General features: G+C 34.1%; 5 protein-coding genes across 6 annotated transcripts; 3 read left to right on the top strand and 2 right to left on the bottom strand.

Annotated features, from left to right (window-relative positions):
- Positions 1-1,051: 1,051 nt before the first annotated feature.
- On the top strand, positions 1,052-4,420 carry LOC123207382 (ADP-ribosylation factor-like). 2 transcript variants are annotated; one of them, XM_044624769.1, is made up of 7 exons: positions 1,052-1,203; positions 1,875-2,031; positions 2,820-2,890; positions 3,075-3,194; positions 3,707-3,825; positions 3,903-3,984; positions 4,144-4,420. In XM_044624769.1, exons 2-7 carry the CDS (start codon positions 1,884-1,886, stop codon positions 4,147-4,149), a joined length of 546 nt encoding a protein of 181 aa, XP_044480704.1. In that variant the 5' UTR covers positions 1,052-1,203; positions 1,875-1,883; the 3' UTR covers positions 4,150-4,420. The 2 variants fall into 2 exon arrangements, with proteins under 2 accessions (XP_044480704.1, XP_044480705.1); XM_044624770.1 differs by lacking the exon at positions 1,052-1,203 and adding an exon at positions 1,731-1,797.
- A 2,697-nt stretch (positions 4,421-7,117) lies between these two features.
- On the top strand, positions 7,118-8,855 carry LOC123207367 (galactinol synthase 1-like). The gene is made up of 4 exons (XM_044624752.1): positions 7,118-7,539; positions 7,775-8,095; positions 8,174-8,308; positions 8,410-8,855. Exons 1-4 carry the CDS (start codon positions 7,204-7,206, stop codon positions 8,626-8,628), a joined length of 1,011 nt encoding a protein of 336 aa, XP_044480687.1. The 5' UTR covers positions 7,118-7,203; the 3' UTR covers positions 8,629-8,855.
- Positions 8,856-10,957: 2,102 nt separating this feature from the next.
- LOC123207378 (probable nucleoredoxin 1) lies at positions 10,958-13,334 on the bottom strand. The gene is made up of 4 exons (XM_044624764.1): positions 13,103-13,334; positions 12,462-12,941; positions 11,869-12,348; positions 10,958-11,754 (listed from the first exon to the last, which is right to left on the bottom strand). Exons 1-4 carry the CDS (start codon positions 13,205-13,207, stop codon positions 11,092-11,094), a joined length of 1,728 nt encoding a protein of 575 aa, XP_044480699.1. The 5' UTR covers positions 13,208-13,334; the 3' UTR covers positions 10,958-11,091.
- A 1,857-nt stretch (positions 13,335-15,191) lies between these two features.
- Positions 15,192-16,187, top strand: LOC123207373 (galactinol synthase 1-like). The gene is made up of 3 exons (XM_044624759.1): positions 15,192-15,458; positions 15,537-15,671; positions 15,773-16,187. The coding sequence occupies exons 1-3, from the start codon at positions 15,192-15,194 to the stop codon at positions 15,989-15,991; spliced, it is 621 nt and encodes a 206-aa protein (XP_044480694.1). The 3' UTR covers positions 15,992-16,187.
- Positions 16,188-18,579: 2,392 nt separating this feature from the next.
- Positions 18,580-21,052, bottom strand: LOC123207376 (probable nucleoredoxin 1). Its single transcript, XM_044624763.1, has 4 exons — positions 20,721-21,052; positions 20,084-20,563; positions 19,492-19,971; positions 18,580-19,376 (listed from the first exon to the last, which is right to left on the bottom strand). Exons 1-4 carry the CDS (start codon positions 20,829-20,831, stop codon positions 18,714-18,716), a joined length of 1,734 nt encoding a protein of 577 aa, XP_044480698.1. The 5' UTR covers positions 20,832-21,052; the 3' UTR covers positions 18,580-18,713.
- Between the last annotated feature and the right edge of the window lie 604 nt (positions 21,053-21,656).

Here is a 21,656-nt window from a genome sequence, read left to right as displayed (position 1 = left end):
CATTATTGAATGGCTCACACACCACCTCGTGTTTTTTAATTTAAGAGGCCAAAGGACTATTTCCCCGATAAAATATGCTGATTTTTAAAAAAATTTTCATTTAATTTTAAAAATTTTATTTATTTACTTATGATCAATTAAAATTAATAAAACCTTAATATCTGAAAAGTTAATCTTATTTTCCTTTTAAAAGTTTAAAACTAATAGTTTCTCTCCCAAATTAAATTTTAAAAAATCACTTTCCCCTTTAGGATTTAGTTTCAAAACCCTATCACTTTTTTCGACGTCATCGTCGGTCATCTCTCATTTCTGACGGTTTCCCTTCTTCTGACAGTCTACTTCAACTCTATCTCAAGCCCTTCAGTGTCAAGAGAAATCGTCTTTCTATACAAAAATGAGATAACTCGTATTTCTCTAGGAAAACGACTTGTCTTCATTTGGAAAGACGATTTTTTTTCTCAGATAACTTCTCTCGACACCAAAAGGCTTCAAGTGGAGTTGAGGTAAGTATCAGAGGAAAGGAAACTGTTGAAAGGGAGAGATAACCGATGATGACACTGGAGAAAGTGACAAGATTTTGAAACTAAACCTTAGAGAGGCAATGTAATTTTTTCAAACTTAGTTTAAGAGAGAAAAATTAATTTTTTAAATTTAGAAGGAAAAATAAAATTATATTTAAGTTTATTTTAAATATTAAATATAAAATAATAATTTTATCTTTAAAATTAACAGATTTAAATGGTTATGGATTGGTAAATAAAATTTTTAAAATTAACCCAAAAAACCTTAAAAAAATAAGCATTTTTTGGGTGGAAAATAACCCTTTCGCCTTTTTAAAATTTCAATTACTCTTTCTCATTAAAATTTACCGCTGACTTTGAATTTGAACCATCAACGACTCCTTTCGTCACATGCTTGCAAGTTTCACCACGTGGTAATAATCTATTGGTTGAACAGAACAAGTCCAGTACCTCATATGTCAATATTGAATAAGCACCAGCAGTCACTGGTAGCGTAGATCACAATCTAACATTTACACTGAGGCCAGGGGTATTTTCGTTATTCTATACAATTCTCGTTATTCTATACGATTCCACTGCCCCTCCTCTACCCCTTTAAAAATCTCCCTGCTTCACGTTTCTCATCCCAATCCCATTTGTCTCGTTGTTGTTAAGCTTCATTCTCCTCTCTCTTCCTCTCTAGGTAAATTCAAATCTGCGATTTCAAATTCTTAAATCCTAATCTATATTCTATTCTTCAATATTGAAACTATACGATTCAATCTAAAAATTCATTTGTTTTGCTGAATTAGTTTATTTTATTTTATTTTGATTTTGGACTGAAGATTTTGGTTTGCATGCTGTTTATTCTTTCTTTTTGACGGTGTAAGGTGATTCGATAATTTTACACAAAATTTCTGTGAATTTTAAAGTTTATTTTGATTTAATTTTGTTATTTTCCATTTGTTTAATGGATCAATTTCAGAAGTACTGTTAGGTTTCCTTCTTGATCTGATGATCGTGCGATTTGACTTTTAGATCTGTTGTATTTCTCTTTGTGTTATAGCTTGGCGATTTGAATTTCTTGGATTAAGAGTTGATCTCACTGAATATTATTCGAAGCTTTTCATTTTGCTGCCAGATCTATCTGATCTCATATATCATGTTCGCAGCAAATCTTTATCTCAGATGTCGTTTTTTATTTAATCAGAAATTTATTATTTTTTAAAGCTGCCGCGAATCTGTGCGACTTTCTTGTGTGTCATTGACTTGAAACACAAATTATTTGTGTTGTAAGGTTTGATTTCTTTCTTTTGACATGTAAGTTTAATCGGTTTATTGTGATGTTGGTGTGGTGATTTTTGGTGTTCACAGACAGGAAAAATGGGGCTGACGTTCACAAAGCTGTTCAGCCGGCTTTTTGCCAAGAGAGAAATGCGTATTCTTATGGTTGGTCTTGATGCTGCTGGTAAGACCACCATCTTGTACAAGCTCAAGCTGGGAGAGATTGTGACCACAATTCCTACTATTGGTAAGTACTCTAAGTCTTGTTTAGTTGGTTTGTGAGTTTGATTATGTATGTCTGTTGAGATGGAGGGGTGATCATGCCAGGGTCAGTTTATTGATTGCTTTGAAATTATCAATCAGTTTTTTTTTTTAATTTAAATTGGATTTGCCTTGCTGCTTTCAAACTCTCTTAATATAACCTGAATTTATGCTAAACTCTTTCTCTCTTGTCCTTTGTGGGTGCTTGGTTTCCAATCACTGTTCATTTGTTATCTCGTTTACTTTATCATTTAACTGAATGTACTGTAATGCATCCTGCATTTGATAAATTATTAATGATATTATCAGATTGTGTCTCGTTTTGCTAAATAGTAAATGCCAGATTTGTCTAGAGGAAGTGGCATATTCACAAGGAAGGTCATAGACCATAATTGTTTTGTCTTGGCTCAAGATTCAGCTTGACGATCTTTTCAAAACCTTGCTTTAACTCCATGCAATTGATTTATATTTTTGTTCATATGATTTAGTACTGGTAAATTTGAAGCAGCCAACTTTCTTTCGAAGTGTGATTTTCTACACCAAAAAAAGAGTTCATGTATTGAAGATGATGGTTTTGAGTTCCTATTATCCAAAATTTTGGCAGCCTAAACAATTCAGCACCAAATGAACAATTTTTAGATACATATGAATACTCATACTTTCATTTTTATTATTTTTTATTTATTTGTTTCTGTTGGCTTTTCAAAGTTGCTTTTCCTAGCTTTGTGCAATAGTGTGTGCAATGGAAGTCATACCTACATGTCTTATTTGCAGGGTTTAATGTGGAGACTGTTGAATATAAGAACATTAGCTTCACAGTGTGGGATGTTGGTGGTCAGGACAAGGTATGAACTTCTAAAATTTCTTGGCATCTCATGCGTGTCTATTGATTATTCTTGCACCTGTCTTTTCAGCAAAACTTAAGTTTACTAATTGGACTATTGATTCTCTAAATTCCATCTTAAAGAGTTTGTTAGTAGAGTTATTAATTCTTGTAATGCTTTAACAATGATGTCTACTTTCACACAGATTCGTCCCTTGTGGAGGCACTATTTCCAGAATACTCAGGGCCTGATATTCGTGGTGGATAGCAATGATAGAGATCGTATCGGTGAGGCAAAAGATGAATTGCATAGGATGTTGAATGAGGTATTTTGGTATTTTAGCCTAGTAGACTTAAATTTGTTTATGTCCAGTGCTGTTACTGTTATAATCATTTAGTGAAATAAGCCAACTGTAGTTGCATTGAAATTAATAGTGATGAACAGCTGGATTGTGTGCCATCGAAATTTGCAATAAGTTGTGGTCATCCAAACCATAACACATTAATCAAATGAAAAATGATAATGCATAATTCAAATGTAAAATGATATGCAATCTTTTTTGTTTCAGATTCATGAAATGCTTGACAATTAAATGGTAATCTGATCTGCTGATGCTAGTCATTATTTTTATATTAATTTCTAGCATGGTCTGATAGCAAATGTTGTATTGTTCTGGATTATGTCTTCATCAATTCAAAATCCACTCTACAAAGCCTATACTACAAAATCTCCTATCTGTATGAAACAGCAATATTTATTTGCCAACTATTCTAGCTGGCATCCCCTTTTAATTAATGCACTTTGACGGTTTGTTAATATTAAGCTCATTGGTTTCAGGATGAGCTGCGAGATGCTGTCTTGCTTGTATTTGCTAACAAACAGGATCTTCCAAATGCAATGAATGCTGCTGAGATTACTGATAAACTCGGCCTCCACTCGCTCAGGCAGCGTCACTGGTAAAATTGACCACTTTTTGCTGTTATTTTGTCAGTGTCATGTTTTGGATGGGTTCTAATATGCTTCCGTTTTTCAGGTACATTCAAAGCACCTGTGCAACCTCTGGTGAGGGTCTTTATGAAGGTCTGGAATGGCTCTCCAACAACATTGCTAACAAGGTGAGAAAGCATCCCCTTGTACAAAATTTCTAAAAAAATTATGTGAATGAAACTGCGCTCAGTAAAATTTCTGATTTCAAAATATGTTGAGCTGCACTGTGGAATTTTGCTGCTACGTTTTTCTCTGTTCTGAATTCCTCTATTTTTCTTGAATTGTAGGCATGAAGCCATTAAAGATCTTTTGCGGACTGGCAATTCTGGATGCAGGGGTGAATATTATCTATTTTTTTTTATAGTTTCTTTTTGCTTGAGACAGTTGGGTTGTTTTGTTTTTTTTGTTTTTTGTTTTTAGGACCTTATGACTATACTGTAATAGAAGAATGGTTGGTTAAATACTTGTACTTTTGAGCCTTCAGCTGGGTTTAGATGTGGTGCTTCTATCTGTAATTGAAACTAATTTGGTGCAACATCCCCATATAATTTTGTTTTCTTTCAATGCGTTTATGTTGTTGCTGGCGTACAGGGAGGTGATATTTATGGTAAGAATAAGACGGTGTAATTGGTTATTGAACATAGCAGTTGGTCAAACTACCTCATCTAATAATTCCCTGGCTTTGTTATGAAGTGAAAGTTGACTGTTCTGACAAATAAGATGTTTTAGTTTTGCATCTCGCAGTCTCCGTGATTTATTTTCTGGGCCTGTCACGCTGCTTAATGTGGCACAAGACCAAAAAAGTGGCAGATCTCCGGATTACGGCTTACCTGAACTCAGCTCACTAATTGTATATGGTAAAATTGAAGATAAATTCACCAGATTATTTCTCATCAATTTGTGGAGGCTCAGAAGCGGTTTTACTTTTACCGAATCATGTATGTAAGATCTTACTGAAGCTTCATGCTCATAAAATTGGTTATTGATTATAGTCAGTCACTTGTAAACCCGGCATGGAGTCGCTCTACATGATATAAACAGAAACTCACATAAAAATGAAAATCTTCTATTTTTCTAACCCTTAAGTATGCACCCCATCTCACCCTTTAATCCTCCATCAAGATTGGCATGTGAGTGAAGTGAAGGGTTTTAATAGTACCTTTTACTTTCATTGCAATAGATCAAATCAACTAGGTTATCAATAACAATTTTAATCTCACTCTTAAGATGATAGCTCACTCACTGTCATATACAGTTCTTATCCTCCTAACTAAAAATAAATAAGATCAAATTTGTTGAGCCCATAGTAACAAATATTGAATTAAAAACGCAAAAGCTATTTGATATCTGAATTAGTTGCTTGCATTTTCACTTTATCTTTTAAGATTTGTGTTTGATTCATCATTCATGCCCTTTGCGTTTATCCTTCGAAACTAAAAAATGTGTAACTATGCATACTTTTCATACAATAATATTATTTATATATATATATATATATATATATATATATGATTTAAATATATAAATAATATATCAATATATAATTAAATATTATTTTATCTTTAATTTAAAAATATATACAAATAATTTTACTTTTTTGGATTATGTAATTGTATTACTATCTAAGGAAGAGTATTTTACTCGGTAAAAGTCAGTTTCAGCTTTTCTTTATTCCGCAATTTAATATACATTTGAGGGACCTTTTGCTTTGGTCACATGTGAAGAAAGACTGGATAATGACATAGTTTAATTAATACTTGATTAAATTTAATTAATATAATGTAATCATGATTTTTAAGCAAGTTGCTTTCTTAATTGGAATATATATTTTTTTTATTCTGTAAAAAATCTATTGACGTCAAACCTGATGCCTCGTAACCAGGAAAAAATTATATTTTAATTGGAATATATATATATATATATATATATATATTTATATATATATATTTATATTTTTATATATATATATATTTATAAGTACCCATTACATTAATCTCGTTTTCAATTTTTAATCTAATCCAAGAATCAGCGATGTGATTATCGCTGAAGCTTATGATGTCGCTTTATTTAAGATTAATTATTGTTGTGACCAAAAATTAAATAAACCTAAAATTTTTATCAATATTTAGAATTTGAAAACGAATTCACAATCCTCCTACAGATTTGAATGAATTTTCCTTTTTCTGGGGAACATCTTTAATTTTGCATGTCATAAACTCTTATATATCTGTGGCTCCGAGAATATTATTTCTTTGGCTCTAAGCTTTACAAAAGTTTAAAGGAAAATAATGAAAGGAAATCCCAAGACCAACAGAATTAACGGATTTTGTGGAGCGCAAAACATCCATTTAGTTAAAGGTATAGGGATGCTAAGAATTCTGCAGTGAAAGCTGAAAAGGAAAAGGAGGAAGCAGTAGCAGAAGAGCACAATGAAACATAATAAAGCTACAAAGCTAACAGTGAATCTCTCCCAATTACCATTCAAAACCAGTACGTCTTCTTCACAAAACAGGTTGAGATCTGAGAATCTTTGTTATCGTTGTTGTGAACACTACGGCATGTTGTGCTGTCACATCTCCTTGCTCTTCACTGCATTTTCATCCATGTAGTATTATTCCTTCTCCTTTCTCTTCTTTTTCTCTTTTTATATATGCTTTTCTTAATCCTCAAGGCCGAATATTATAAGTTGGCTATGAATAGCATGTTCTTGACTCACTCAAACGTTGTTCATTTGATTGTATAAATAAGTTTCTATAGTTTATTTGAATCCGATTGTTCGTCTCTCGTAATTAAATTTGGCAGCTTCTCTTAATATTATTTCCAGGGGCCCATGTAGGCCAACAATTTCATTTCTTTTCTTTTCCAATCCACAGATGCATGCTATATCTTTTCTTTTCTTGTTTATATTTTACAGAAAAAGAGGAAAATGACTCCCACTATCGATTTATGCATGCCTTTACGTCTCCTCCTGGTTTTTAAGTATATTTATGAATATACTATCACCACCACCTATCAAATCTCATCCGTCCATTTTGATGATAAGGCCAGAGTGGTGGGTTGTAGAGGAAGTGATATTCATTAATTTTTTGTTTTTTACTTTAATTTATACCGACCTGGATTTGAACAAGGAATATTACTAAAAACATCCAAGAGAAAATATATAAAAAGGCTGAAATATCTCAGTTTCATTTAGAGTTCATTTGACATGCATTTAGACCTCATTTGGTGAGGTCTATTTAAGGAGGCCAAGTTTGCCAATGCAGCTCAGTTAGGTAGCTTCCAGAAAACACCAATCTTCTTAAATCACTCAACATTTTCAAGTGATCTCCAGCATTCAAACCAAAGTGATGGCCCCAGAAGTTCCTGTAGATGTCTTCTCGGGCAGTGGCAAGATTTCTACGTTGAACAAGGGCTATTCAAAAAGAGCCTACGTGACATTTTTAGCCGGCAATGGCGATTATGTTAAAGGAGTGGTTGGGTTGGCTAAGGGTTTGCGCAAGGTGAAAAGTGCATACCCTCTAGTTGTTGCAATTTTGCCCGATGTCCCCGATGAGCACCGTCAGATCCTAAGGTCTCAGGGCTGCATCGTTCAAGAAATCGAGCCTATTTACCCCCCAGAAAATCAGATTCAATTTGCCATGGCCTACTATGTCATCAACTATTCCAAGCTCCGCATATGGAATGTAAGTAATTATAACACATAAATATTCTCACTTTTTTTTTTCTTTGGGTGAACCTTAACACCATACAGATAAGTATATACTGTGCATAAAGAATTACAAAGATACACTTTAGGTCTCTATCAAAACCATATCTCATCTTCGTGCATTTAATATGAAAATCAAGCATATATACTTAATACTTCTCTTTTTCAGCACAAGTTCGTATATATATAGTTGGGTTAATGTATGTTTACAGTTCGAGGAGTACAGCAAGATGATATACTTGGATGCTGATATTCAAGTGTTCGAGAATATTGACAATCTTTTCGACACGGCAGACGGGTATTTCTACGCTGTAATGGACTGCTTCTGTGAGAAGACATGGAGCAACTCACCCCAATACTCCATTGGCTACTGCCAGCAGTGCCCAGATAAAGTCAAATGGCCTGCCGAGATGGGATCTCCTCCTCCTCTGTACTTCAATGCTGGAATGTTTGTGTTCGAGCCTAGCCGTTTAACCTATGAAAGTCTTTTTGAGACTCTCCAAATCATTCCACCAACACCATTTGCTGAGCAAGTGAGTTCATTTTTAAGAAGTTACTCCAGGCGATTCTGATTTTATTGTATTAATTTTTTTGCCGTATGGATTTGACAGGATTTCTTGAACATGTTCTTCCAAAAGATTTACAAACCAATTCCCTTGGCCTACAACTTGGTTCTCGCGATGATTTGGCGCCACCCAGAGAATGTGGAGCTTGAGAAAGTAAAGGTGGTGCATTATTGCGCTGCTGTGAGTACTCTCGAATAATTCAAATTTGTTTTTCAGAATCTTCCTATTTCAGAAGCTTAATTAAACTCCTTTTAATTTCCTTCTTTCGTAAACTAAAATAGGGTTCAAAGCCCTGGAGGTACACTGGAAAGGAAGTTAATATGGACAGAGAAGACATAAAGATGTTAGTGGAAAAATGGTGGGATATTTATAACGATGAGTCCCTTGATTTCAAGGCAGAAGATCATGCTCCAGAAGAAGAGACATTTTCGAGAACATCCATCATGTCTACTATGCCAAAATCTGCCATTTCTTACATTCCGGCTCCCTCCGCCGCTTGAAAAGTCGTTTATGTATTACTAGCAGATATATTATACACTTTATTAGGCCGGTCGGCCTTTCTTTGCTGTGACTTGCGAGAGTTCATAAAGTACCTTATGATATGACTCTTAGTAATGAGTCTGATCTAATTTTCTTGGATGCATGTCTTCCAGACTGTATGAATTTTGTCTAATATATTATGTACTTACAAATATATATAATGATCTTATCTTTGCTTGCTATTAAATATACAGGACAATTCTTAGGTCTGAAAGAGATTCTAATTCTTGCCATTTCAATCTTCAACCTTCAAGGCCCTTTGACTGGAAATTTAAATAAACTATCAATTTCTTACATAGACATTCGATAGAAGACTAATTATGAGACCAATTGAAAAGTCATATTTTTTTACGACATAAATGTCGTCAGCCGAAGGTTTAAAACGAAGAGAAGAGATCATTGATATAAAAAAAAAAAAAAAGGTAAAAAGAAATTTTTGAAAGAGAGAAAATATAATTTTTTAAAGTTACGAAAATTTTAAGTAGAGAGTGAAGTAATTAATTTTTAAAATTTAGGAAGAAAAATATAATAAATTTTATTTATTTTTAATATTATTAGTAAAATGTTAATTTTATCCTTATCTCTAAAAAAAAATTCTATTGGCAATTGCATCATCGGTGAGATTTTAAAATTTTCAAATCTTACGGATATAATTTTGAGAACATAACTAAACTTGGATGGAAAGTAAGTAGTCCTTTGACCCTTAATTATAATACTAAATGAAGAGAAATTAACTAAAATAATTTTTTTTATAAATCATACCATGGATTATACAGTCATAATTAACATATCAATTTAATATCTATTTTTAATTTTAAAAATTAATTAATAAAAGTTAACTATATCTTATAATTTCATCTGCAGTTAATTTTATATTTTAGAATGTTTTATTTATTTTAAATCTATATTATTATATAAGACTGATTTAATTTTGAGTTATAATTGGTAAGAAAATCGAATATAAATGTATTTTAATACAGTAGACATGATGGGTTAAAAGTTAACTACATTGATTTTCTGCCTTCATACTTGTGATCTTATAATGGTGACAGATTGGTCTTTTATCAACAGCCATTGCTTCTAGCTTTGGTAAGCCAATTTCTGATAATAAAGAACTGGAAGATTACAAACCTGAAGATGTAGCACGGTCCCTTTTGAGATTGATTTCAAATAATGTTAGGCAGGTCAGTTTCAGTGACACAGTTTGCTTTCTTAATCACTCAGCAATATACTTGTGAAGCACTGATTTTGTGTGCATGAATACTTAAGAGACCCTTCAGCCCCAGTTATATACTGCAATTGGTCACACTCCTAAGTAACTTTGTGCTTATGAATCATTGCCACAAGCATGGTCAACAAAGTACAAGTGACAACCATCCAAGTGAACTTACATTTATATAAACTTTCATTGTGAAGGATCATAGACATTTACTTAAATAGATATAGAAATATGCAATTTGTTTCACCCTCATTCTCAGAAAATGAGAAGAGGACCCAGGACACAGAAGTTAATTAAGAATGCTAATGCATATGGTAAAATTTCAATGTCTTGGACAACAAAAGTTTCATGAAACCTTTTACTCTGGGTAACATTTTTTAATGATACTGTGAGGCTTCATTTCTTAGTCTGTCTACCTCATTTATGTTCCATGGGCAATTCCTTGTTTTTTATGTGCTTCTTCTGAAAAAAATGAAAGCATGTTATCTTTCGCTTTAAAGATTTAGAAGCTATAACTGCATATTAAACTTTGTTTCTATAGCATACTAGTTGTTATCACTTGCTTGATGAGGACAGATTTATTGAGATTCATTGGGATGTAATTTGTTACAATTCTTCTCTCCATAGCAAAATTGAGAATGTGTTTTCTTATACTTGCTTTAATTGTTGGTCTAGGTCCAAGATTTGCTATTGTGCATATCATTATCTTATCTAATTCCATCTGAAAATGACGTTTAGCTTCTCTGTTCCCACATTACTTACTTGAAGACTCTACAATTTGGGCTCAAGGTGATACTTTTTGCTGGATTTTTTATTCGATGTCCTTGCTTATACCATGGACACAATCTATGTCGGTGTTCATTTCTGGTCATTATTTGGACTTGGTACTGCCTATTGGTTTTCCCATCCTGCAAATTTTCGACGGAGTGTTCTAAAACTACTCAACCTGTTGCTTCAATTCAAGGTAATGAACAAATTTTATTTTAAATCTGATAATATTTAAGGCACGAGTTCTTCATTGAGAATGTTGCAAACACCAGAAGCAGAGAAAAGGCCACTTATTCAAGAACTAGTTCCAATTGCGCGCGCACACACGTTTTATTGATGGTGAAATAGACATGACTCCATAATAAAAAGACAGACACAACAAAGACACTTGATAGCACAAACGGTTCCTTCTTGTCAGCACCAAAAGGCCAATATCTCAAGCCTTGTAACAGACATCCCCTTCACAGATCCGTCCTTCTTGGCTGGGTTTATCTTCCTTGGCATCATCATCTTTGGTTTCTTTATGCTCTTCCAAAGCACATTTGGGATGTAGATCGAAGTCACATTTTCCACAGTAGAATGACCACATGTGTCCTTCTTCATCACATCCATCACAGGCATACACCATGCGGCGAGTAAGAACAAGCTCATGCTCATGACGTGCATGCTTCACCTTCTCAGGCCACCCCTTTGCCATTTCCTCAATTTTCGCTTCAATATTCTTCACATGTTCTTCGGTAAAAGGATAAGCAGCATCTCCATGGACTGAAATCAGATTCCTTGCTTCTGTTGAGATGGTTCGGCCAGTTGGTCCAAGAGCCACTAGCATAGGAATGCCACGGACCTTGAATTTCCGACTCAAAGATGCCTTCCTCCTATCACCAAAGGGAAGCGCCAGCCATGGCATTCCTGAAAAAAAATCATCAAAGGAAGCTTGGTCCCTGTCACTAGAAATAAAAATCACTTCAAATGGTTCATTTTTTGCCTTGATTTTGTGGTATGCTTCTGTAAGTTTTGGCAAAAATGCCCGGCAGGGAGGGCACCAATGCGCTGAAAAGTACAGGACAATGGTCTTCCCAACTAATTCGGACACCGGAATCTGAAACAGGAGATAGAAGTCATCATGAGTAAAGAGGTCGATTGAAACAAAGTCTAACATGGCTAATAGGCTATTCAAGTAGTAGCAGCATTAAATATCTCAGAAGTATCATACCTTGCTTCCATCTTTCCCAATGACAAAATCCAGATCCTCAGAAACCAGAACTGATTCCAGGGTTTGAGTTGCCTCTTTCGCTTTCTCTATTTCAGCAAGTTGTGCAAACTTTTCAGGGGTGAATGGGAATGCCTCAACTCCATGTTCTTGGACAGCTTCAGCAACATTGGAATTGAGAGTTTTCCCATCTGGCCCAATAATCACCAGAGTGGGAAGGGTGGAGAGCTCAAAGTACCGAGCCAGCTTCTCACAGCTCTTATCCTTGAAGGGCAATGCTAGCCAAGGCACGCTACATAAGCTCTCCTTGAAAGATTCCTCCTCCTCATCAAGGGATATTGACACAATCTCAAAGCTCTCCCCCTTTTCTTTCAGCTTCTCATAGACCTTGATTAGCTCTGGAGTAAAGCCAGCAGAGGCCTTGAATGAATGCAACGAAAAGTACAGACCAACAGTCTTCCCTTCAAGTTCCGCGACAGGTATCTTGTATGCAAATTTATAATAAATTCAGATCAGATGAGGAAACAATTCATTTCAAGAAGATGGTGCGAGCTTGAAATTTTTCAAAAGAAAGCATCATCGCCCTAAAAATGTACCTTTTTTCCATCGGATGAAACCAAGTAGTCCCGTGATTTGGTGACCAAGATAGATTTTAAGGACTGTTCCCTTTTGGCTCTTTCTTCTTCCTCTTTCATCTCCTTGATCTTTTCTTCAGTAAAAGGGTACCCTTCCACTCCATACTCTCGAATGATCTCCACTCCACTATCAGTCAAAACTTTCCCATTTTCATCAAGAATCACCAGGTAAGGGACACCACTCACCTCGAACAACTTATCCAATCTATCACGTGTCTCTGAATCAGAGAATGGGATCGCAAGCCAAGGCATCTTTGAGAAGTAGCCCTTGAATGCCTCTTCATCCTCATCACCCGAAACAAAAACAACCTCAAAATCACCTTTTGAAGAGAGTTCATCGTAAGACTCCGCCAAAGCCGGCGTGAATCGCTTACACGGAACACACCATGATGCTGAGAAATACAACCCAACCTTCTTTCCCTTCAAGCTCTCAATTTTAACCTGTAAAATAAAAATTCCCGAGCAAAAAAAAAAAGAAACTATTCATTCCCTTTTCAATCACACAACAAATCACAACCTAAATTGTAAAAAAAAAAAAAACACACTTAAATCCCCTTATCTACTAGTAGAAGAAAAACAAAAAGAATCGACGATATCATTACCTGGTTACCGTCGTTGCGAACAAGAAAGTCTCTCTCAGAAGAAGAGAGGATGGTGTAAACATCATGAAAAACTGCTTGGGTATCAGTAGATGGAGTGTCGGCCATGGGTATTTTCTGTTGATTTGAACTAGTGAGATGACTGTTGAAGTATTGGACAATGGGATTAACTGCACGGGTACACTTATAGAAGGAGGTCCAGCAAGAAAATTTTCTAGATATTTCTTGCTTAAGTAGTAAGTAAGACGCGAATCAAGACTCAACACTAGTTGGAGACGGTTCACTTCAAAAAAAAAAAAACAGTCTAAGTCTGTAGAAAGAGATAAGACTTGAAACGTGTCCGTTGTTTCTTAGTTATTTTAGCCATTCTTTTATAATTAAATTACAGTCACACCCATGCTGTTACCCCATTTCGGTTTGCTGTTAAAATTTTTTATAACTCAGTCCTGGGTTTTTTTTTTATGGGCTTTTGGTTTCCAGCGGTGTTTAGATCAAAATTATTTTAATAATTTATTTATTTTTTTGTTATTATCTTAACTTTATCATTAAAAAAATATATTAATATTATTTTATTACAGTGATATGATAATAATATATAATTAAATTATTTTTATTTTTATTTTTATTTTTATTATATTTTTATTTAGTAATTAAATGTTATTATTTTTAATTTAACATAAATAATTTTAAAATAATTATATTTAAAAATATTGATATAAAATAATATCTTAATTTATAACCAGATAAATATAATATTTATTTGTATTTATTATTTTTATTAAATATAACAATAAATCTAATAATTTTTGAAATAATCTTTTTTAAAATAATAATTATTTTTTATAATAAAAAATTACATAAATCAAACTCATCTGAAATATTAAAGTTTAGATTTTGATTGCTGTTTTTAGATTTTAATTATTTTTAAATACAAACGCTATGATACTTCTAACGTTTAAATGAGAAACCAAGAGGGTAAAGAACATAAACCATATACAATGAGGATTTCAGTGTAATTTACTATTCAAGTGGGCGGAGAAAAAATCTTTCTCAGTCTCAGTGTTGAGACTTTTGACACAACTGCACGTGGACGTTAGCTGAACAAGGAATGTTTCTGATATTTATTTACTATAATTGTATTATCAAATCACTCCCCTCATTTCTCAACTCACCCCACTCCTTCCCATGTTGTTGCCAAAATGGACTAATACAAGACTAAGACCAAAAGAAATCCAAAAACGGTGAACATCTTGGGCAATGTAACTTTTGAATGTATCAATCTTCAAATTCCTAGAAGCCAAACAAAGCACAAAAAGAGTGTACAAGCTAATGTAAATTATCTCTTAACTTGATCCTAAGCCTCTCGACATAACTTTCCTCTTCAATGCTTGATAATTTTGAAAGAATTATCATCATATCTCAAATGAAAATATATGATTGTGAAATAGGATAGTGAATTAATTTAATAGAAAGATGAAAACATTGAGTTATAAAGTCTGAATACGAGTGAAAATCCTATCAAGAATCTCGATATGATGGGAGATATTTGGTTTTGTCATTGCATGAGAGATGACTCTCTCTTTTCCTTATCGAGTGTAAGGCTTAGATGGCAATAGTATTTTTATTTGAGTAATAATTTTAAAAACGATAACATTTTTTAATAAAGGTGATGAAAATGATTGTGTTTAAGTGATGTATTTTAAAATAATAATGTCTTCAAACATAAATAATGTTTTGTACCAAAAAAATGATATTCAATATAATAGCATTTCAAATGAGAAAGAGTTGTTGACAATGGTAGAAAATGATAGAGTAGAAAACAAAATTTGTAATTACTATAAGCAAAAGTGAGAGTAAAAATGGAGAGCAGGTAGATATTGTATTTAAGAAGAAGAAATTGAGATGAAAAGGAAAAATGACTTTCCTACTTTTTTATGTGATGGTTTTCATTTATGGAAATGGATAGGGGGTCAAAGTACATTGTTTAAACGGAAATCATTCATCAAAGTTATGGTGGCACATAGTCATTCGTCAATATTTAATTTCAAGGGAGTTTCCTGGAAGCGTGACCAGGGCCACACACCCCCTGGAAATGGATAGGGGGTCAAAAATGCATGAACTTCGTCAATATTTAATTTCAATCGACTGCTTCTGTGAGAAGACATGGAGCCACTCACCCCAATACTCCATTGGCTACTGCCAGCAGTGCCCAGATAAAGTTAAATGGCCTGCCGAGATGGGATCTCCTCCTCCTCTGTACTTCAATGCTGGAATGTTTGTGTTCGAGCCTAGCCGTTTAACCTATGAAAGTCTTTTTGAGACTCTCCAAATCATTCCACCAACACCATTTGCTGAGCAAGTGAGTTCATTTTTAATAAGTTACTCCAGGCGATTCTGATTTTATTGTATTAATTTTTTTGCCGTATGGATTTGACAGGATTTCTTGAACATGTTCTTCCAAAAGATTTACAAACCAATTCCCTTGGCCTACAACTTGGTTCTCGCGATGATATGGCGCCACCCAGAGAATGTGGAGCTTGAGAAAGTAAAGGTGGTGCAATATTGCGCTGCTGTAAGTACTCTCGAATAATTCAAATTTGCTTTTCAGAATCTTCCTATTTCAGAAGCTTAATTAAACTCCTTTTAATTTCCTTCTTTCGTAAACTAAAATAGGGTTCAAAGCCCTGGAGGTACACTGGCAAGGAAGTTAACATGGACAGAGAGGACATAAAGATGTTAGTGGAAAAATGGTGGGATATTTATAACGATGAGTCCCTTGATTTCAAGGCAGAAGATCATGCTCCAGAAAAAGAGACATTTTCGAGAACATCCATCATGTCTATTATGCCAAAATCTGCCATTTCTTACATTCCGGCTCCCTCCGCCGCTTGAAAAGTCGTTTATGTATTACTAGCAGATATATTATACACTTTATCAGGACAGTCGGCCTTTCTTTGTTGTGACTTGCGAGAGTTCATTAGGTACCTTATGATACGACTCTTAGTAATGAGTCTGATCTAATTTTCTTGGATGCATGTCTTCCAGATTGTATGAATTTTGTCTAATATATTATGTACTTACAAATATATATATATAATGATTTTATCTTTGCTTGCTATTAAATATACAGGACAATTCTTAAGTCTGAAAGAGATTCTAATTCTTGCCACTTCAATCTTCAACCTTCAAGGCCCTTTAACTGGAAATTTAAATAAACTATCAATTTCTTACATAGACATTCGATAAAAGACTAATTATGAGCCCTATTGGAAAGTCATTTTTTTTCACGAGATAAATGTCGTCAACCAACAGTTTAGAGCGAAAAGAAGAGATCATTGACATCAAAAAAGGTAAAAAAACATTTTCAAAGAAAGAAAATATAACTTTTCAAAGTTCAAAATTTTAAATAAAGAATGAAGTCATTAATTTGTAAAATTTAAGAAGAAAAATATAATAAATTTTACATTTTTTTAAATATTATTAGTAAAATGTTAATTTTATCTTTATCTCTAATAGAAAATTCTAACGACAATTGCATCATTGGTGGGATTTTGAACAGGATATGATTTTGAGAACACAACTAAACTTGGATGGAAAGTAGTCCTTTGACCCTTAATTATAATACTAAATGAAGAGAAATTAACTAAAATAATTTTTTTTATTAATCATACCATGGATTATACAGTCATAATTAACATATCAATTTAACATCTATTTTACTCTATTTTTAATTTTAAAAATTCATTAATAAAAGTTAACTATATTTTATAAATTATCTGCAGTTAATTTTATATTTTAAAATGTTTTATTTATTTTAAATCTATATTATTACATAAGACTGATTTAATTTTGAGTTATAATTGGTAAGAAAATCGAATATAAATGTATTTTAATACAGTAGACATGATGGGTTAAAAGTTAACTACATTGATTTTCTGCCTTCATACTTGTGATCTTATAATGGTGACAGATTGGTCTTTTATCAACAGCCATTGCTTCTAGCTTTGGTAAGCCAATTTCTGATAATAAAGAACTGGAAGATTACAAACCTGAAGATGTAGCACGGTCCCTTTTGAGATTGATTTCAAATAATGTTAGACAGGTCAGTTTCAGTGACACAGTTTGCTTTCTTAATCACACAGCAATGTACTTGTGAAGCACTGATTTTGCGTGCATGAATACTTAAGAGACCCTTCAGCCCCAGTTATATACTGCAATTGGTCACACTCCTGAGTAACTTTGTGCTTATGAATCATTGCCACAAGCATGGTCAACAAAGTACCAGTGACAACCATCCAAGTAAACTTACATTTATATAAACTTTCATTGTGAAGGATCATAGACATTTACTTAAATAGATATAGAAATATGCAATTTGTTTCACCCTCATTCTCAGAAAATGAGAAGAGGACCCAGGACACAGAAGTTAATTAAGAATGCTAATGCATATGGTAAAATTTCAATGTCTTGGACAACAAAAGTTTCATGAAACCTTTTACTCTGGGTAACATTTTTTAATGATACTGTGAGGCTTCATTTCTTAGTCTGTCTACCTCATTTATGTTCCATGGGCAATTCCTTTTTTTTTATGTGTTTCTTCTGAAAAAAATGAAAGCATGTTATCTTTTGCTTTAAAGATTTAGAAGCTATAACGGCATATTAAACTTTGTTTCTATAGCATACTAGTTGTTATCACTTGCTTAATGAGGACAGATTTATTGAGATTCATTGGGAACAACAGCATTGGGTGCATTCATGAGCTATGGTAACCTCAGTCTTGATGACTTATCAACCCATCAATTAGTGCAAAGATATCCAGTCAGCGGAACCAATGCAGGAAGTAAGATTTGTTGCCCACTGATGGGGGACTTGTATGACACCAATTGTATAGAATGTGGTTTCGACGCAGCTTAGCATCTGAAGCCTTTCCCTTTTGGACTCTGCATACAGATATGGCATGCCAAACCTGGTAAAGTGCTAACCTGCAACTTCGAAAGCTTAGAATACGTGTAAAATGGAGCTTTGTTGAAAACGTAGGGGACCAATAATTTCAGTGCTTAAAAAAGTGTGGGAAATAGTTCAAAGAAGAAAATTGTTGATTATATGTACAAGGTTATGTAATATCACCATTTTGATCTTTTAGTTTTTAAAACCCTAATGTCTTTTAATTGGTTTATGATGTTAATGACTACTAATTTGATACGCTCATATTGAATTGATCGACTCCGTCCACTCATGTTTATCCATATTTTCAACTGAACATCCTTCACTTGTTTATCACTACAGTTACTAGTTGAATAAAAAGAAATCTTTTGCGAGCACTTAGTTGATATTGATGAAGCGCATAGAGTACCAGTGAAAATACGTCAACCTTTAATACAAGCTGATACCCATCCACCCTCTCTCTCTCTCTCTCTCTCTCTCTCTCTCTCTCTCTCTCTCTCTCTATATATATATATATATATATATGGATAGATAGATAGGGCAAAGGTGTACTTATGATCAAGTTTATTGATGGTGAAATAGACATGACTCCTTAAAAAAAAGACATACACAACAAAGACACTTCATAGCACAAACGGTTCATTCTTGTCAGCACCAAAAGGCCGATATCTCAAGCCTTGTGACAGGCATCCCCATCACAGATCCATCCTTCTTGGCTGGGTTTATCTTCCTTGGCATCATCATCTTTGGTTTCTTTATGCTCTTCCAAAGCACATTTGGGATGTAGATCGAAGTCACATTTTTCACAGTAGAATGACCACATGTGTCCTCTTTCATCACATCCATCACAGATATACACCATGTGGCGAGTAAGAACAAGCTCATGCTCATGAAGTGCATGCTTCACCTTCTCAGGCCACCCCTTTGCCATTTCCTCAATTTTCGCTTCAATATTCTTCACATGTTCGTCGGTAAAAGGATAAGCAGCATCTCCATGGACTGAAATCAGATTCCTTGCTTCTGTTGTGATGGTTCGGCCAGTTGGTCCAAGAGCCACTAGCTTAGGAATGCCATAGACCTTGAATTTCCTACTCAAAGATGCCTTCCTCCTATCACCAAAGGGAAGCGCCAGCCATGGCATTCCTGAAAAAAAATCATCAAAGGAAGCTTGGTCCCTGTCACTAGAAATAAAAATCACTTCAAATGGTTCATTTTTTGCCTTGATTTTGTGGTATGCTTCTGTAAGTTTTGGCAAAAATGCCCGGCAGGGAGGGCACCAATGCGCTGAAAAGTACAGGACAATGGTCTTCCCAACTAATTCGGACACCGGAATCTGAAACAGGAGATAGAAGTCATCATGAGTAAAGAGGTCGATTGGAACAAAAGTCTAACATGGCTAATAGGCTATTAAAGTAGTAGCAGCATTAAATATCTCTAAAGTATCATACCTTGCTTCCATCTTTCCCAATGACAAAATCCAGATCCTCAGAAACCAGAACTGATTCCAGGGTTTGAGTTGCCTCTTTCGCTTTCTCCATTTCAGCAAGTTGTGCAAACTTTTCAGGGGTGAATGGGAATGCCTCAACTCCATGTTCTTTGACAACTTCAGCAACATTGGAATTGAGAGTTTTCCCATCTGGCCCAATAATCACCAGAGTGGGAAGGGTGGAGAGCTCAAAGAACCGAGCCAGCTTCTCACAGCTCTTATCCTTGAAGGGCAATGCTAGCCAAGGCACGCTACATAAGCTCTCCTTGAAAGATTCCTCCTCCACATCAAGTGATATTGACACAATCTCAAAGCTCTCCCCCTTTTCTTTCAGCTTCTCATAGACCTTGATTAGCTCTGGAGTAAAGTCAGCAGAGGCCTTGAATGAATGCGACGAAAAGTACAGACCAACAGTCTTCCCTTCAAGTTCCGAGACAGGTACCTTGTATACAAATTTATAATAAATTCAGATCAGATGAGGAAACAATTCATTTCAAGAAGATGGTGCGAGCTTTAAATTTTTCAAAAGAAAGCATCATTGCCTTGAAAAGTACCTTTTTTCCATCCGATGAAACCACGTAGTCCCGTGATTTGGTGACCAAGATAGATTTTAAGGACTGTTCCCTTTGGGCTCTTTCTTCTTCCTCTTTCATCTCCTTGATCTTTTCTTCAGTAAAAGGGTACCCTTCCACTCCATACTCTCGAATGATCTCCACTCCACTATCAGTCAAAACTTTCCCATTTTCATCAAGAATCACCAGGTAAGGGACACCACTCACCTCGAACAACTCATCCAATCTATCACGTGTCTCTGAATCAGAGAATGGGATCGCAAGCCAAGGCATCTTTGAGAAGTAGCCCTTGAATGCCTCTTCATCCTCATCACCCGAAACAAAAACAACCTCAAAATCACCCTTTGAAGAGAGTTCATCGTAAAACTCCACTAAAGCCGGCGTGAATCGCTTACACGGACCACACCATGATGCTGAGAAATACAACCCAACCTTCTTTCCCTTCAAGCTCTCAATTTTAACCTGTAAAATAAAAAATCCCGAGCAAAAAAAAAAGAAGAAACTATTCATTCCTTTTTCAATCACACAACAAATCACAGCCTAAATTTAAAAAAAAAAAAAACCGAATCCCCTAATCTACTAGTAGAAGAAAAACAAAAAGAATCGACGATATCATTACCTGATTACCGTCGTTGCGAACAAGAAAGTCTCTCTCAGAAGAAGAGAGGATGGTGGAAACATTGTGAAAAACTGCATGGTTATCAGTAGATTGAGTGTCAGCCATGAGCATTTTCTGTTGATTTGAACTAGTGAGATGATTATTGAGTACTGGACAAAGGGAACAACTGGGCGTGGACACTTATAGAAGGAGCCAAGTCAGGGCCCCAGCAAAATGATTTTCTAGATATTTCTTGCTTAAGTAGTAAGTAAGACGCGAATCAAGAATCAAGACTAGTTTGAGTCAGCTCACTTCAAACTGGAGAGGGACACTTATAGAAGGAGCCAAGTCAGGGCCCAGCAAAATAATTTTCTAGATACTTCTTGCTTAAGTACTAAGTAAAACGCGAATCAAGAGTCAAGACTAGTTTGAGTCGGCTCACTACAAAAAAAAAGTTTGAGTCCGTAGCAAGAGAGACGACTTGAAACGTGTCCGTTGTTTTTTTGGTTTTTTTAGCCATTATTTTATAACTAAAGTACATTCACACCCCTGCTGTTTCCCCATTTTGAGTTTGGTGTTACTTTTTTATAACTCAGTCCTGGTTTTTTTTATGGGCTTTTGGTTTCGAGCGGTGCTTAGATTAAAATTATTAAAAATTATTTTAATAATTTATTTTTTTGTTACTATCTTAACTTTATCATATAAAAAATATATTAATATTATTTAATTATAGTGATACAATAATTAATATGTAATTAAATTAAATTAATTTTTATTATAATTATATTTTATTTATTAATTAAAATGTTATTATTTTTAATTTAAAATAAATAATATTAAAATTATTTAAAAATAATTATATTTAAAAATATTTGAATAAAATAATATCTTAATTTATAATAAATAAATATAATAATTATTTTTATTTATTATTTTTATTAAATCTAATAATAAATC

Source organism: Mangifera indica, unplaced genomic scaffold (assembly GCF_011075055.1).
Source record: "Mangifera indica cultivar Alphonso unplaced genomic scaffold, CATAS_Mindica_2.1 Un_0074, whole genome shotgun sequence".
Taxonomy (NCBI): Eukaryota; Viridiplantae; Streptophyta; class Magnoliopsida; order Sapindales; family Anacardiaceae; genus Mangifera; species Mangifera indica.
The sequence above is the reverse complement of the archived record's forward strand: the minus strand, read 5'-3'. Positions and strand labels throughout refer to the sequence as shown.